At 50.4% G+C, this 15,389-nt stretch overlaps 6 protein-coding genes across 6 annotated transcripts; 3 read left to right on the top strand and 3 right to left on the bottom strand.

Annotated features, from left to right (window-relative positions):
• Nucleotides 1–548: 548 nt before the first annotated feature.
• Nucleotides 549–1,383, bottom strand: BDW70DRAFT_806 (AhpD-like protein). The gene has a single exon (XM_073744902.1). The coding sequence runs from the start codon at nt 1,282–1,284 to the stop codon at nt 811–813; it is 474 nt and encodes a 157-aa protein (XP_073600966.1). The 5' UTR covers nt 1,285–1,383; the 3' UTR covers nt 549–810.
• A 683-nt stretch (nt 1,384–2,066) lies between these two features.
• On the top strand, nt 2,067–2,946 carry BDW70DRAFT_789 (uncharacterized protein). Its single transcript, XM_073744859.1, has 2 exons — nt 2,067–2,439; nt 2,527–2,946. The coding sequence occupies exons 1-2, from the start codon at nt 2,284–2,286 to the stop codon at nt 2,854–2,856; spliced, it is 486 nt and encodes a 161-aa protein (XP_073600965.1). The 5' UTR covers nt 2,067–2,283; the 3' UTR covers nt 2,857–2,946.
• Nucleotides 2,947–4,000: 1,054 nt separating this feature from the next.
• BDW70DRAFT_125469 (C2H2-type zinc finger protein) lies at nt 4,001–5,500 on the top strand. The gene is made up of 2 exons (XM_073734879.1): nt 4,001–4,670; nt 4,753–5,500. The coding sequence occupies exons 1-2, from the start codon at nt 4,136–4,138 to the stop codon at nt 5,349–5,351; spliced, it is 1,134 nt and encodes a 377-aa protein (XP_073600964.1). The 5' UTR covers nt 4,001–4,135; the 3' UTR covers nt 5,352–5,500.
• A 132-nt stretch (nt 5,501–5,632) lies between these two features.
• BDW70DRAFT_125467 (chromatin-remodeling ATPase CHD1) lies at nt 5,633–11,489 on the bottom strand. Its single transcript, XM_073734878.1, has 3 exons — nt 11,331–11,489; nt 6,471–10,905; nt 5,633–6,419 (listed from the first exon to the last, which is right to left on the bottom strand). Exons 1-3 carry the CDS (start codon nt 11,335–11,337, stop codon nt 6,290–6,292), a joined length of 4,572 nt encoding a protein of 1,523 aa, XP_073600962.1. The 5' UTR covers nt 11,338–11,489; the 3' UTR covers nt 5,633–6,289.
• Nucleotides 5,786–6,208, bottom strand: BDW70DRAFT_766 (uncharacterized protein). Its single transcript, XM_073744803.1, has one exon. It carries the CDS (start codon nt 6,126–6,128, stop codon nt 5,820–5,822), a length of 309 nt encoding a protein of 102 aa, XP_073600963.1. The 5' UTR covers nt 6,129–6,208; the 3' UTR covers nt 5,786–5,819.
• A 1,205-nt stretch (nt 11,490–12,694) lies between the features above and the next one.
• BDW70DRAFT_762 (ABC transporter family protein) lies at nt 12,695–14,387 on the top strand. The gene is made up of 4 exons (XM_073744789.1): nt 12,695–12,883; nt 12,935–13,031; nt 13,083–14,154; nt 14,217–14,387. The coding sequence occupies exons 1-4, from the start codon at nt 12,859–12,861 to the stop codon at nt 14,238–14,240; spliced, it is 1,218 nt and encodes a 405-aa protein (XP_073600961.1). The 5' UTR covers nt 12,695–12,858; the 3' UTR covers nt 14,241–14,387.
• The last annotated feature ends 1,002 nt before the right edge of the window (nt 14,388–15,389 follow it).

Genomic DNA, 15,389 nt, shown 5'->3' with positions numbered 1-15,389 from the left:
CGAATGCCCTAGTTTAGGTGGGGTTAGCTTGTTTGTATAGTACGACTGCAAGCGCTGAGCAATCTTAGGTTCGCCGCTGGTAGCCAGTCTACGAAGCATCAGGCGGCTACCGGGGCGTTGACACGAGAGCACGAGGGGCCTGTGTTTGGTATCGTGTCGAATTGAATGGCGATGGCTGGTCTGAGATTTGATGGCGGATGGCATGAGCTCCGGTTGCCGTGGCTTCGTCACCTTCCTGAGCTGCCGCAAGTGCAGGGCTTGGCCAAGGCACCAGGAAGTTCAGAAGCAAGAGTCATGCTCGCTGCATGATTGCGTGTTCACGTCGCCTATGGCTAGATGTTCTTCCCATCCGGCAGGAGGCAACGGATAAGGGTTGCTGAATGCTGGTGCACGGCGACCGGGACACACTAGGTAGGTTTGGGTATCTCGTAGCTTTGCATCCTTGACGCAGTTATCTGATCGTGAGCGGTGATTGACTATCTCTCCGGCTAGATCATTGAATTATACTAAGCTATACTCTGTACTCAGACCAGCTTCAATCATAGCTTGTACTGCCTATGTGTGCAAACGGTCAGGTACATAGTACCCGCAGAACGTATGCAGTCCAACTCAGAACATTGGGCAAAGAACGCTGGGCAGAGCTCTGATCTCAATAGGTATATTCCTACAGGATCCCATACTCACAGCGTGTACCGTAGTTCTAATTCAACTGCCATAGCCCATACCAGCCCGACGTCCTTCCATTGTTCACTCTTCATCCTCCCTCCTCGGTCCTCGCACCTGCTTTCATTCAGTCCAAGCCAAACGCTATCACTTCAACTCCCTTTTGATATTCCCCTCCCTTTCTAGCTCCTCAAGCACCTTATCAACAGTCCTCATTCCCTCCATCGCCGCCGGCGCCCCACAATAAACAAGCGTATGCATAACCGCCTCTCGGATCTCCAGCTCTGACAGCCCATTTCTCACAGCCCCGCGCACATGCACTCCCAACTCCAGCTGGCGGTTCAGCGCGATCAGAATCCCAATGTTCATTAGACTCCGCTGCTTACGGTCAAGCCCGGGCCGGTTCCAGATCGAGCCCCATGCGAACTCGGTGATGGCTTCTTGCATGGGGAATGTGAATGCGTTGCTGTTGGACAATGAGCGTTTAACGTGCGTGCTGCCGAGGACGGATTGGCGGGTTTGCAAGCCAATCTGGTAGAGGGATGAGCCTGATGGAGAGGAGGGGTCCTCTCCCAGGGATGGTGGTTGTGCTTCGGCTTGCGGTTCATTCTGGGCGGACATTGTGGTGATGTTATGCTGTTCGACTCAGTCAAGGTAATGTATCTTGCTGATGAGACTTGGAGCACCGCTGATTATCTTCGTTGATCTTAGCCAGGTTTGAATTTCGACGTCGATTGCACCGATGCTGTCATAGTAATTGCGGGCGGAGACAGATCCATGGCGGGGCATTCCCGCAATCAACTCTACTCTTTCTACTTCGAAGGAGATATTGAACTTTGAGTGCATAGACAAGGTTGCATACTTAATTTGACCTTAACTACGTTAACGTCAAGAACGTCAAGGTACTACACGAATGACCAACCCAAACGCTAGAGTCAGAGAACCGCAGTTGCAGAACGGGCATATCAGACACACCCCGAGAACCCGACCGCCACCTCCAGACACTCTACAAGCTCGATTATCGACTGTTAAACGAACCACTAGATCGGAACGCGAGTTGGACATTCCAACGCGAAAGCCCCAAGCTAGTGCCTGTGTCAGAGCCATGGAATGCTCAGGGCTTTGCAAGAACCCCTTGTTTCAATTGATCCAAGTTCAAGTGCAGATGCAAGCTTTGACTGAATAGAGAGGATTCCCAGCGGGAAATTTCTGTCTTCATAGGAAATGGCTTGGGTCGAGTCAAGTCTAATACCAATTTCTAGACAGAATATGGTTCAGCAGAGATACTCCAAAAATTGGTCAGCCTTAATTGGAGTGCAGACGTTTATGCATTGCCTCTGCAAAAGGACCGCGCTTGGCTCGGACGAACTAGGCACTGAGTCTACTTCTATGAGGGTGGTAGGGTAGGTAGGGGACTACCTGCATGCCAGCAGAGCGACGCCACCCCTAGCAACGAAAAGACGCCTTCATTCCACACGCCTGTTCGATATATCCGTCAGAAAGAAGCATCTAGCTACTGGTTATATCTAGGCAACAGATTGCAGTTTCGGATTCGCTTCGTACGGCCACATCTTGCCCTCCAACCACTGGTATAGATCTACTACCACGACGACGACAGTGATGGCACCACAACAATCATGGGCCTCCTTAGTCCTCGGACTCACCATCTCCATCTCACCCTTGACAACAGCCTTTCCCATCCGCATCCCAGCGGAAAACGCTATATGTCCTGAAACAGCGAGGGAGATCCAAGCCCGATCTGCAATCCCTGATCCCGTACGTCAGACCTCGCCATGCCCTGCCAGATCGGTGCTACTTTATTTGTATTGTGGAATAGATGCTAACCACTAATACCAACAACAGAGAATGATCCCCAGCGAGACTGACTTGATGGCAGCCATCCTCGCAGGACTGGGCATGCAGGAGCTGGAGAAATTCAACAAATTGCATACGGACAAGGATGGGCAGGATAGTGGTGCGACGATGGTGATCGACGATAGCCATGCACCTACGCCTACTGTGACGGAGCTTGATAATCACGTTGACAATGGGAAGGAGAAGGGCGAGGATACAGCTAAGGATGATGCAAATGCCGCGGAGGACCGCGAAGGCTTTGTTGATACGCTCTTTGAAGTTTTAAAGAAGAAGTTTCGAGAGGCGATCAATGGGAGTGACGAGATTGGGTTGGTGTAGTTGGTGGAGGGTCGATTGACTATTGTAATTATTATTTACTAGCTACTCTTGATGGGTTTGTCGGGATAGGAGTTTCTGTTTAGAGTATTGGAAGAGTTTAGCGTTATGAGTAACGATACTGCAGGAAATGACACTAATGACGCGGTTGATTCAACGATTGGGATTTTAGAGGAGTATGATTAAGCACATCGGTGGCTATTTAGTCCGCTGTCAGGAAAAGTACCCTAGCCTGGCCGAAGGGTGAAGACCTCTTCTCCTGAGTTTCGCAGCACGGTTAGGCTGAGCCTTCGTTCCATCAGGCCTTCTTGGCCCCAACTGCGATAGGCCATGTCCCGGTTGACGACGGAATAAAACTAGGCCAAGATGAGAACTACGCTCGACATGAGAGCATGAACCGCGTCTAACAAGGTCTAGCCTTGTCGCTCCTGAATGTCCATAACTTGCAGACAGGGTAAACCCCAGGGTCCAACACCTGTAGAACGCCGTCCTGTAAGGTGCAGTTACACCCTCACCTCGCTGCGGTTTTCCTCGAGGACTACAAGTTAAACGAAGCAAAGCCGATTGGGTGCCCATAAGTGGCTGCCCGCAAACCTTGAGACCGTCCGATCCGGGTGACACAGAGCACAGTTACGCAAGGAGACCCTCGCACCTTTAGCAGATATGCTCAGATCGAAGAGTCCGGGGGATCTAAATCATGTCATCGGTGATGTGGTAGCCCGGGAAACGCCAGCTTGGCAGCGCGAGTTGGCAGTCTCAACGGCACCTACAGACCGGCAAAGGCAGTGTGACAACCATATTGAAATTGAACCTGGAAGAACTAGGACTATTGTTAGCCTGGTCCAACAGCGTTTTGGACAAAGCTTGCCACGGAAGAGTATCTTCAATCAGGTCAAGTGTAGTAGGTCAACACGCAATCTCACAGAAGCCTGGAGATTGTCGGAATTGCAGAATTCTTGAAGTGATCATCATTGAAGCAGTGTGGTGTTGAGACAAGGATAACCTGGTTCTAACTTACTCAGTAACGCTAATGTGCTGTTGATGATTTTGTTCTGTTGTAGTTTGTGGGTTTGTGGTTGGAGGTGTGCGAAGCAAAAAAGAACAAAAGTGGTGGGCAATAGCCTCATCACGTGCCGGGCTGTATACTCGACTCCAGACGCCAGCATCACGTCAAGCAAACCCTGGATTTCCTCCAAATCCAAATCTGCTCGCTACCTTATTGCCCCCGCTCTTGACCCATCAATTCGCTCACTCGTCCCGTCCACACTACTCCCCGTTCCCAATGGCCGATTCTCCTGGCTCCCCCCTCTCCTCCGTTGCCTCCGACGAAATGTCGGACCGCGATGATCCCAAGCCGGGCGTCTCAACACCATCATCTAACATGCCTCCGTCAAAGCGACGCCGCACCGGCATGGCTTCCTGGGACCGTAACACACCCGTGTCAACTTCCTTCCAGGATGAGCTACCTCCGCCTCCGTCCCCGTCGTCTTCTATATCGTCCGATACGTCCGGCGAAATTCCCAACTCACCCAACACTCTGTCGCTCATAGGGGCAAACCAAGACGAGGACTACAGCGGGTTCTGCAACGACCAGGTTACCGTGTGCCGATGGGAAGGATGTGATTTTAAGGACCTCGGGAATATGGACGACTTGGTCCAACACATCCACAACGAGCATGTCGGTAGCCGGCAGAAGAAATACTCCTGCGAATGGTCCGATTGTACTCGGAAGGGCCAAACGCATGCAAGCGGCTACGCGCTACGTGCGCACATGAGGAGCCATACGAGAGAAAAGCCCTTTTACTGCGCGCTCCCTGGTATGTTTTATTACCCCTTCGCTACTTTCACCAATTGTTTCGCGTAACAATGAGTCCAACACGATGCTTACAATCCGACCAGAATGTGATCGCAGTTTCACCCGTTCTGATGCCCTCGCAAAGCACATGAGAACCGTACACGAGACTGAGGCCCTGCGCCCGTCTGACCCTGTTCCCAAACGTCACGATATCCTCTCGTCCGGCGGCACACCTGTTGGCACCCCAGCCTCCAAGCTCCAGCGCATCAAACTGAAACTATCACACCCACCTCGCGACGATTCAGAGCAATACAGCGAAGGTGTCAACGACGACACAGCCGGCACCGAGGACCTTGACGAGTTTGAAGTCCCTGAGTTCAGTTCCGACACTGGATTCGACGACCACGAGCTCGAAATGAACCCACATCAGTTATACAGGCTTCTCCGCAGGCAAATCCACTGGGCAGAACAGGAGGGTGCAGATCTCAAGAGCAGTTGGGAGAAAATCAGACCGAAGAGGAAACAGGCGTGGTTGGAGAAAGAGGCTATATTCGATGACTTGATGGACGCAGAACTCCGGCTTCTTAGCACGCTGGTCAGTGCGGAGGGCGCCACTGGGCAGACGTCTGTTGTTCCAGCAAACGGGGTGCCCGAAAATTCAGCGCACCCTATAGCGGCCGCAGGTTACCAAATGCCGCCGTGATATCCCGTGCCTTGTAGGCCTGTTATTTTCTACGCTCTCCTTCACTCCCTAAACCAGGGACCGTTCTGAGGAATTTTTTTTTTTGCCGCTTTCTGTCTTCTATGTCTTTACACGTAAGAAAGAGCGGATTTGATGGCGGCTTAGGCTCGGCGGGTTTTCATCCTTTGTTTACTATTCTGGCGCTAGATCATTTCAGTACTTGGTCTTATTCCCGCAGCATACCTGGACTATAAATATCTAATCAAAGATTTACACACTGCCATTAAATATAGAATTACGCGGGGTAGAGCCTGTCCCATCATGTATTCTCAAGTTCCTAACACTTTTCTCGAGTTATCTGTTACCCGACAGGGTAGGTAGCCAGCCACCAACGCACCCCACTTCGCCCAGGAAGGTATAAGTGAATCATAACAGAACATGCTAAAATCACAGTTGGCTCAGTAGAGAGAGTAGAGATAGAAACAACGTCTAGCAACATTTCAGCATATCTCCCAGAATGAATAAGAGTGGGATACATGAATGCCCGCAAACATCTGGCCCCAACGCCAGCGCAGATAGGAAGGGGTTCGGATCTAGATGATGATAATAGTATAGGTGATTGGAGGTAAGTAGGTGGTAGCGCTGGATGAAGATATGGTCAAATACAGTTGAACCTGAACCCGAGCCCGGTTCGTTCCAAATAAAAGGCAAATAAGAAGACAAAGAGCCAAAAAAAAGAAAAACGTGGACGAAGGGGGCAAAATAGATAAAAACAAGAGATATCTCATGCAACATCATTATCGAGGCCACTGCAGGGGATGATGTTCAGAATTCCCTGAAGTGGACCACACCAGACGCCGTCGCCATGCTTTCCCAAGTATGCATAAACGAGAAATGGTAAGAGAAACGAATGTTCAAACAGATTCGGAAAAAGCGCTTTTCGCTGCGATCGAGATAGTTTAGTCTCCTTTTGAGGGGACAGTGTGTTGGGCAGATTTCTTGTGGACTTCAATCAGTTTGTGGTACATTTCTTGAAGTTTAGCTCCTCCCGCGTCTTTGTTGGGCCAGTAATGGACAGAGACATAGTGCCTAAGCATAATATTAGATATCGTTCTTAAAGAAGTGCGATAATCGACATACCATAGTCGAGTTTCGAGAGAGGAGAGAGAACCAGTGTTCTCCCCCTGCAAGTTGCTGTTGATAAAGTCACCAATCTTGTTAAGCAGACGCCGGAGCTCAGAAGCTCGTTCTGCTTTGTTTGGGAAATTTTCTTTGGTGACATCCGCGACCTTTTTGAGATCATCACGAATAGGTTTGAAGAAGCGACGTGACATATCCTCCTTGCTCGCCGAGTGTCCATTCTCGCTGTTTTTGCGACGGCGAACATCTTCACTAGACGCATCAGACGGTCTATGGCGGCGATCATTCTCGTTAATAGATCGAGCACGAGAATCGCGATTTGGAGTATTGTGCCGCTCCATGCTATCCCGCCCTCCGTGTGTATGAGACCGATGCCGGCTCCGATCCTGTTCCCGGTGGCCCTTACGTTGAAGTGAAGGAGCGGGAGATGCTGAGACACTTGCGCTTGCGTGGGGCCGGGAGGTGCTCTTTCGGGCGTTGCGATGATGGTTGTCCACCGATCGCTTCGCTATAGTATTGGAGCCATTGCTAGCCTTGTCTCTGAGGATGGACAGAAGGTAATCGGCTCGTCGGACAAGGTGTACCGCGCCAGGCGACTTTGTAGACTTGTCTTCTGCATTTAACCGCTCCGTCTTACGCTCAACCCGATGCTCTTCCAAGAAGAATTTGTCTCCTAGCCCGAGGTCGGGGTCGTCACGAATCTGCATCCAGGCACCGTACCCATGGCGGGAGATACCAACGCAGAGCATCCCGTCTTCTCGCGCTCCCCATGAACACGAATAATCAGGTGCTTTTGTCGCTTCCGGAACACGGAAGTTTCTGAAGTCAGGCACCGCGAGGGTTGCTTCCTTTAGGACTCGCATTTCAGTTGGACGCTCCACAATGGTATAGGCGTTGAGGCGCTTTACACCGTGAAGGTCAAACAGCACGGCTTTCCTCTCCTTTTTGGTGAGAACCTTGCCGGCATTTTCAAGAGCCTCCAGTCGTGCAACATCCTCTTTAACCAACTCCGCAGCCTTATCGGTTATCTCACGCAGTGCACTTTTAACAGTGTCCCTATCGCGTTCTGTTAGACGCGCTTCTCGAATAACTTCCTCTTCTCGGTCCTCAATGTCACCATAACGTAGAAAGGCTCGAAGGAGGTGACGATATTCCTTCTCCACTAGCGGGCGCTTCGGATCCGCTTTCGCATTCGGTTCTGAGTCATCTCCATCATCATCGTTCATACTGACCTGGACCCGTGCTTGTCGCTTAGCTTTTCGTTCAGCGCGGGTATCTCGCTCATCACCTGCGGCATTTCGCTTGCGCGGTCGATTCTGCTCAATGACGTCTGCTAGGTATTTCTCGTCGGCTTTCTTCTTCTCTTCTGCCTTAATCTCCTCAAGCTGCTCCTTGGGAATGATGTCGTCCCATGTGAGGTCGTCAACCTTAATGTCGACGTAATCAAATGCCTTGAGGAACTCTTCGCCACCGTCTGCTTGAATGCCCTCAGCCTGTTCAGTCTGATGTAATTCAGCATTAGCGAGCACTGAATCAATATCAAGCTGCTCCAACTTCGCCTGGTTGCCGGTCTGCTCGAACATTCTCTGGCCGCGGCGCTTGAGAATTCGAGAGATGTCGTCGGTAGAATTAGGCTCGCCGAGCGTGATGCCTCCTCGAGCCATCTTGTTCTGAATCTCGGAGGCTTCTTTATCTGTAACTCCTCGCTGAATGGTGATGAACTCGAGAAGAAGCTTGTTTCGTGCTCTCTCAATCACCTCCTCTTCAACGGTATCTTTGGAGACGAGACGATAAACACTGACAGGCTTTGTTTGACCGATACGGTGTGCCCTTGCCATTGCCTGAAGGTCAGCTTGAGGGTTCCAATCAGAGTCAAACAGGATCACAGTATCCGCGGTCATAAGGTTGATTCCGAGACCGCCCGCCCGCGTGGAGAGGATGAACGCAAAATCACTGCTATCTGGGGCATTGTAATGCTCAATAGCAAGGCGACGCGATGCTGAAGGTATTGTGCCATCAAGTCGCTGATAAGTGTAGCCGCGGTACTCCATATAGTCACCCAGGATATCCAGCATCTTTACCATTTGACTGAAAATCAGAACACGGTGCCCATCGCGCTTCAACTTGGCTAGAAGTTGATCGAGGAGCATCATTTTCCCACTGCTAGTGATTAAAGCTCGCAACACATCTTCACGACGAGTGCTTCCTTCCAATATCTTGGTTTCCGCACTAGGGAACATAAAAGGGTGGTTGCTTGCTTTCTTCAGCTCCATCATGATGTTGAGGAGCGATTGCTTTTGACCTTTGGTGCCTTCGTTCAACGCAGCGTAATTCTTCGTAAGAATGTTCTTATAGTATTCTAACTGAACATCGGAAAGCTCGACGCGAATAATTTTCTCCGTCTTAGGAGGAAGATCGGACTCAACCTTGGTCTTCGTCCGGCGTAGCATGAAAGGTGAGATAGCCTTGGTCAACTCGGCGAGTTTCTCTGACGCTGCCTCTGAATTAAGGTCCATGTCGGCATCAACATTGACCAAACCAGGATTTAGAAAATCCAGGAGGGCCGAAAGTTCGGCTAAGTTATTTTGGATAGGGGTACCGGTGATGAGGAGGCGGGCGGGAGAATTGAACTCTTGAAGTTTGATATATAGTTGTGAATCACGGTTTTTCAGCCGATGAGCCTCATCCACTGCCATGAACTGCCAGTTGAACTGACTGAGGAAAGATGAATCCACCAAGACATACTCGTAGGTCGTCAGGAGTACGTTGAACTTTGGTCGTCGAGGATTGCCATCCACCATCAGCTCGTACTCTTTAAGGACGTTACGAGACGCTTCGTTCCCGTTATAGACGACGTAGTTAAGGTCGGGAGACCAATTGTCAAAAGTTTCCGCCCATGATGGCATTGTAGATAGAGGAACAACGACAACGAACGGACCCTGCTGACGTCTGACATGACGGAGCCAGCTGATAAAAGCGACAGTCTGCACCGTTTTCCCCAAGCCCATTTCATCTGCCAGGACAACATTGCGGTTCTTCACCCAGTTGAAAGCCATGAAGTTGACACCTTTCACTTGAAACTCCTTGAGTTGACCATTGTGTAAAAAGCTTGGTGTTCCCTTGATTGGCTCGAACGGTTTGCGAGAGCCGGGATGGGACTCCTTCTTGTCTGAAACTGGTGGCCGGGAAGATCGATCTAGAAAACGGTCTATCTCACGTTGAGCGATGTTACTAATCAACTCCTCACTCTCCCATGTACAGGAATCGTAGAACAGGCGCTTCCATTTCACCAAGTATTCAGTGCCGTCTTCTCCTTCGCGCATTGCAATCACACGCTCTACAATCTTGTGGTCTTCGATAGCATCGACATCTCTTTCGCGATCAAGGTTCCACTTCTCTCGGTCCTCAGGGGGTACACCTTCGTCATAATTCAAGCGCAGGTCTTCGGCGAGAACCTTCCGAACATAATTGTCAAGCCGACGTGTACTCCGGCAGTTAGCCAAGCTCTCAGTTGTCTCCCACGTCGCGTGATAGTGAGACTTCTCTTGCCATTTTATATAGAACTCGAACTGATGACGATCAATGTCTGGGTCGCTCGGGTCGACGCCAGGCTTAGGACGATGATTGAGCACGATGTCTATCGCTGGTCGGTCATCTTCTACTGTGTTCACCCAGTAATTCGGTGTTAAATCATCTGCATCATCTTCAAACATCGAGTCATCGTCATCTTCATTGTAGTTCGAAACCTTGGCAGCATTCCTGGTCGAGAAGCGAACTTCGGCATGGGAAGGAACGTTGTTCGCGGACGCTTGGAGTAGTCGCCGACGTTTCGCCTTGCTCGCGCGGGCACGACTACCGCCGTACTCGTCACTATCTGATTCATCAGAGAACGTTGATTGCGTTGCGGAGCGTGTAGGAGCTTTCGACGACATCTGTGAGGCGAGAGGGCGTCGACGCTTAGAGCGAGGTGCCACGTCATCGGACTCTGACTCCGACGACGATTCGGCTACCCGACGCGTCGTGCGAGCTCGTCCACTGCGACGAAGCCCGTACAGATCAGGATTCTGTCGAATGAAGTCCGCATCATCCACAGACGGCGACTTGCGCTTCGTGCCTCGTGTTGTTTCGGGGGAGGAAGAATTTTCAGCAACGGGTGGACTACTAGCTTTCGCGCTATTCTCCGTCCCAGACTCATCGTCTTCACCTTCAGCATCGGGGGAATCGGTATTATACGAATCGTCCGCGGGATCGGCTTCGTCAGAGGACTCGGAGACAGCATCATCTTCGGGAGATTGGAAAACAGTGCTCCCATGGTCATTCGCTGCTAGTTCATTGTGTAATCCGGCAGCATCGGTGACGGGAGACACCGAATACCCGTTGGCGAAGGCACTTGTGACCCCGGGTTCGGAGGTAGATGGGATCACCATGCTAGTTGCTATGGTTCGAGAGAGGCATCAGCATTGTGTCTCGAGACGGGCTAGGGGGTGGCTAGAAGAGGCAAGGGATTGTAGAGCAGCGTTATGCGACCCAGATCATCATAATTTGAAGCTATAAACCCAAGTGAATGAGATAGGAGATAAAGGTATGATGCATCGACATGATTTTGATGATGGGTTAGATCAGACGCGACGAAACGGACAGAGTAAAAAACTTGCAATTGCAGGAGTGGAAACAAGAGCAAAACAGGATCCGGCAAGAGAAATAAAGGCTAAATCCGACTTGATAGAATTTGAAAGACCCTGAGTCCAAGAGAAGTCAAGATATCCTTGATTCTCAGGTGGGTCGAACGAATAGAGATGTACTCAGGCGGCAGCACCACGACACGTCAAGAGTCCACAACGGAAGAAATAAAATACTTACAATCCATAGCTTGGTGACCCCTGATCACCGCAAAATTAGGGAAAGAATTGTGAAAAAAAAATATAGAAAACAAAGGTGGGGGAAGGGGAGGGGGTGGATGGGATGAGACGGTGGAGAGCAGCAAAGGAATGATGGGAGGCCGCTGAGAATATGATGAGGAGTGTTAGAGGGAAGAGAGTTGGACGTCGCGCTGGGGGGACGGGCGAGTCACAGCGAAGGGATTGACTGTCGGCCTGAGAACTCAGGCCGCAACTCTTCACTAATCCTGGTTGAGTTTAGCGGCTTCGCAAGCGAGTCCATTCAGGATTAGCGGCGGTAATGTATCACGTGCATAACGGAACGGATCAACAACTGTTCCGCTGCAGTTTCCAAGGATGACTACTGGTCCAATCAGCAAGCCAGGAAATAAGTATTAAATGCCTGAGGCAACAATGGGTGCCCACAATCAGACCTGGCATAGATTTCTGTCTCAAGAGCCCCTCCTCGACGAATTTACGCAACGTCTCCCTCTTCCTGATTCTAGTGGTTGCTGCGCGGATATCTGGTATCGTCTGCTTTAGGTCCGCATAGTCGTCGCTAAGAAGGTCCCACCGCGCTGGTCCAGCTTCCGCTATTGTCGACTTTGTTCTCTTGATTTATCGACCTACTTTTTATATCTGGCCACTCGCGTCTTCGATTTTTTACTTCCAAGCACCATGTCTGACAAGCTTACCCGGTAGGTTGCCCCCGCAGTTTCCGAGATGGCCTCGTAACTGACTTTCTGATTTTCGCTAGGATTGCTATTGTCAGCACTGACAAAGTGAGTCTCGTGTGCCCCGCTAACTATGCATGAACGTCATATACTTATATCAACGCGTCCAATAGTGCAAACCGAAGGTGAGCGAATACAAGTTACAATCAGTTTCGCGACCTAGTCACTGACTCTTTCTTTTTATCTAGAAATGTCGTCAAGAATGTAAAAAGTCCTGCCCCGTCGTCCGTACCGGAAAGCTTTGCATTGAGGTTACTCCGGAATCCAAGATCGCTTTCATCTCCGAGCGCCTCTGTATTGGTTGCGGTATCTGCCCGAAGAAATGCCCATTCGGTGCTATTCATATCATCAACCTGCCGACCAACCTGGAAAGTCAGGTCACCCACCGCTACTCCGCCAACAGCTTCAAGCTTCACCGTCTTCCTATGCCTCGTCCCGGTCAGGTTCTTGGACTTGTTGGAACAAATGGTATTGGAAAGAGTACAGCGTTAAAAATTCTTTCTGGAAAATTGAAGCCCAACCTTGGCCGTTATGATAACCCGCCGGACTGGGAGGAGATCCTGAGATATTTCCGAGGTTCCGAATTGCAGAGTAGGTTTATCCTCTTCAAATCGGCTGGTGTCGGCTCTGACCGCAATAGACTACTTTACGAAGGTGCTGGAAGATGACCTAAAGGCCGTCGTCAAGCCTCAGTACGTTGATCAGATTCCTCGAGCTGTGAAGGGTCCTACCAAGAACGTCGGAGACCTCATCAAGGCCCGCGCGCAACTTGACAACATGGAGGCGACTTTGGACAACCTAGGTACGGACATTATTCGATGAGACAGTTAATTGGTACTAATGATCACAACAGAACTCAGACAGGTTCAGAACCGTGACATTGACCACCTTTCTGGTGGAGAGCTCCAGCGATTTGCCATTGGTCTTGTCTGCGTCCAGAAAGCCGACGTGTAAGTGCTTGATCCGTGAACATCATTCTTCGGATTCTAATACGTCAATAGCTACATGTTCGACGAGCCGTCTTCCTACCTTGATGTCAAACAGCGTCTCGCCGCTGCCCGCTCTATTCGAGACCTCCTGCGTCCTGATGACTACGTCATTGTCGTTGAGCACGACTTGTCTGTTCTCGACTACCTTTCTGATTTCATTTGCGTGCTGTACGGCAAGCCTGCAGTTTACGGTGTCGTGACATTGCCGTCCTCGGTGCGTGAAGGTATAAACATCTTCTTGGACGGTCACATTCCAACCGAGAATCTTCGGTTCCGAGAAGAGTCCCTCACTTTCCGTCTCGCGGAAGCCGGTGACGATTTCGTCATCGACAAGGCGCGTGCGTTCAGGTACCCAACCATGGAGAAGACCCTTGGGAACTTCCACCTGAAAATTGACGCCGGTGATTTCACCGATTCGGAAATTATCGTAATGATGGGAGAGAACGGAACCGGAAAGACTACCTTCTGCAAAATGCTTGCTGGTGCCGAGAAGCCTGACGGCAACGTTTCGATTCCCCGCATGAACATCAGCATGAAGCCCCAGAAGATTACCCCCAAGTTCCAGGGAACTGTCCGTCAGCTCTTCTTCAAGAAAATCAAGGCCGCGTTCCTGTCGCCCCAATTCCAGACTGATGTCTACAAACCTCTCAAGATAGATGACTTCATTGACCAGGAAGTTCAGAATTTGTCTGGTGGTGAATTGCAGCGTGTCGCCATTGTGTTAGCCCTTGGAATGCCCGCCGATATTTACCTCATCGACGAGCCCAGTGCTTACCTCGATTCCGAGCAGCGTATCGTTGCCGCCAAGGTCATCAAGCGTTTCATCATGCACACCAAAAAGACTGCCTTCATCGTCGAGCACGATTTCATCATGGCTACCTACCTTGCTGACCGTGTCATTGTGTTTGATGGTAAGCCGTCTGTTGACGCGCACGCAAACGCTCCTGAATCTCTTGTCACCGGTTGCAACAGCTTCTTGAGGAGTCTTGACGTGACATTCCGTCGTGACCCCAACAGCTACCGCCCACGTATCAACAAGTACAACAGTCAGATGGACCAGGAGCAGAAGCTGAGCGGTAACTTCGTAAGTACCCTTTACTTTCACTTTGGTAACCCAACCCATTTTGCTAATATGACTCGCTGCAGTACTTCCTAGAGGAAGAGAAATGAAGAGGGCATCCCAAAGAGACATGACGTGCCTCACAGACGTGATGGCTGTGACTCCTACCAGCGATACCATCACCCCCGTCGCAGGCACAGGAGAATACTTCGGTTAGGGGCGTTTTTCGGCGTTACCAAGGCATCAACGACTCAGCTAAGACGACGTCCCCGGGGCGGCGTTGAACTTTTCGGCGATGCGGAGGGAACGTCCGAGGGTGACGAAGAGGGCGAGGCTTTAACGACAAGCATGATTCGACTTGAAGCAAGAATGCGGCCCCTAGCTACTTCCTTTGGCTAAGGGTATGCGATTAGCCCTTACTTGCCTCGGTTCGACTCCAGATATCATCTTCACACAAGGAAGGAGAAACCATTGCCTCTCGCCCATAGTCACTTCCTCTCACCGCCCCTTCGCAAGTGCCTACCATTCAATTCCTCAATTTAGGCAGTTTTATGGTTTAACCCCGGAGGGGACTAAGTGTATGATGGATTTCTTGTTTATATCTTACTTTCTCATTGGCAGTAGTTTTCTTTGTCTTTTCTTGGTTGGCATGATACCGCTGGAGTTGTTGAGCCTATTGCAAAAGTTCATTTTACTATGACTGCGATGCACTACCTATAAGTGGTTAGTGATTTGTTAGTGAGAAGTGCGTAGTAGAAATCAAATTCTTGTTAGACTCTTTCTTGCTATCGCGTGCTCACCCTGGTTAGTCTGCGGGAGATCTATGGAGATATATATTGTGGCAATCGGGCAAATGAACCCGTGCAGAACCTGGACTCACGCTACCGCATAGATCGGACGGTTCAGGGGCATTATCTTACTATCAGCAGCGGCTTCGTCTGTATATAGCGCCGTGCGAGCCTGACAGGCGAATGGTACCTTACTCAGCCTTGTTGTTCGAGGAACCTCAGTGCAGGGCAGTAAGGCCGGGCTGTCAGGTCAATAGCGGTTAGCTGCATGACAGTCTTCAACTAGCAGTTAGATGATTAGACAATCCCCTATTTTTGGGATTCCTGTTTATCACTCGCTGACGTTCGTCTCTGTGCTAGTGCTCAGGAATTAGGTATTCGTCTTTAGCCACCAGAAAAGGTGGTGGGACTCCCAGCGGAGCGAAAGGTGTAGTTCTCTCTTGCACTCTCGAGGTGGAAATGGGCTGCTGA

The sequence above is a fragment of the Aspergillus foveolatus genome (genome assembly GCF_047715535.1).
Source record: "Aspergillus foveolatus strain CBS 279.81 unplaced genomic scaffold BDW70scaffold_1, whole genome shotgun sequence".
NCBI lineage: Eukaryota > Fungi > Ascomycota > Eurotiomycetes > Eurotiales > Aspergillaceae > Aspergillus > Aspergillus foveolatus.
This window is presented reverse-complemented; position numbering and strand designations above follow the sequence as displayed.

Bases quoted from the DNA above. Each gene is read 5' to 3' on its own strand.
- BDW70DRAFT_789 (XM_073744859.1), top strand. From the start codon at position 2,284: ATGGCACCACAACAATCATGGGCCTCCTTAGTCCTCGGACTCACCATC. The intron at 2,440-2,526 runs GTACGTCAGACC...TACCAACAACAG, and splicing joins GATCTGCAATCCCTGATCCC to AGAATGATCCCCAGCGAGAC.
- BDW70DRAFT_766 (XM_073744803.1), bottom strand. From the start codon at position 6,128: ATGATGTTGCATGAGATATCTCTTGTTTTTATCTATTTTGCCCCCTTC.
- BDW70DRAFT_806 (XM_073744902.1), bottom strand. From the start codon at position 1,284: ATGTCCGCCCAGAATGAACCGCAAGCCGAAGCACAACCACCATCCCTG.
- BDW70DRAFT_125469 (XM_073734879.1), top strand. From the start codon at position 4,136: ATGGCCGATTCTCCTGGCTCCCCCCTCTCCTCCGTTGCCTCCGACGAA. The intron at 4,671-4,752 runs GTATGTTTTATT...CAATCCGACCAG, and splicing joins CTTTTACTGCGCGCTCCCTG to AATGTGATCGCAGTTTCACC.
- BDW70DRAFT_125467 (XM_073734878.1), bottom strand. The intron at 6,420-6,470 runs GTATGTCGATTA...TATTATGCTTAG, and splicing joins TCTCTCGAAACTCGACTATG to GCACTATGTCTCTGTCCATT.
- BDW70DRAFT_762 (XM_073744789.1), top strand. From the start codon at position 12,859: ATGGAGGCGACTTTGGACAACCTAG. The intron at 12,884-12,934 runs GTACGGACATTA...TGATCACAACAG, and splicing joins GGCGACTTTGGACAACCTAG to AACTCAGACAGGTTCAGAAC. The intron at 13,032-13,082 runs GTAAGTGCTTGA...ATACGTCAATAG, and splicing joins TGCGTCCAGAAAGCCGACGT to CTACATGTTCGACGAGCCGT.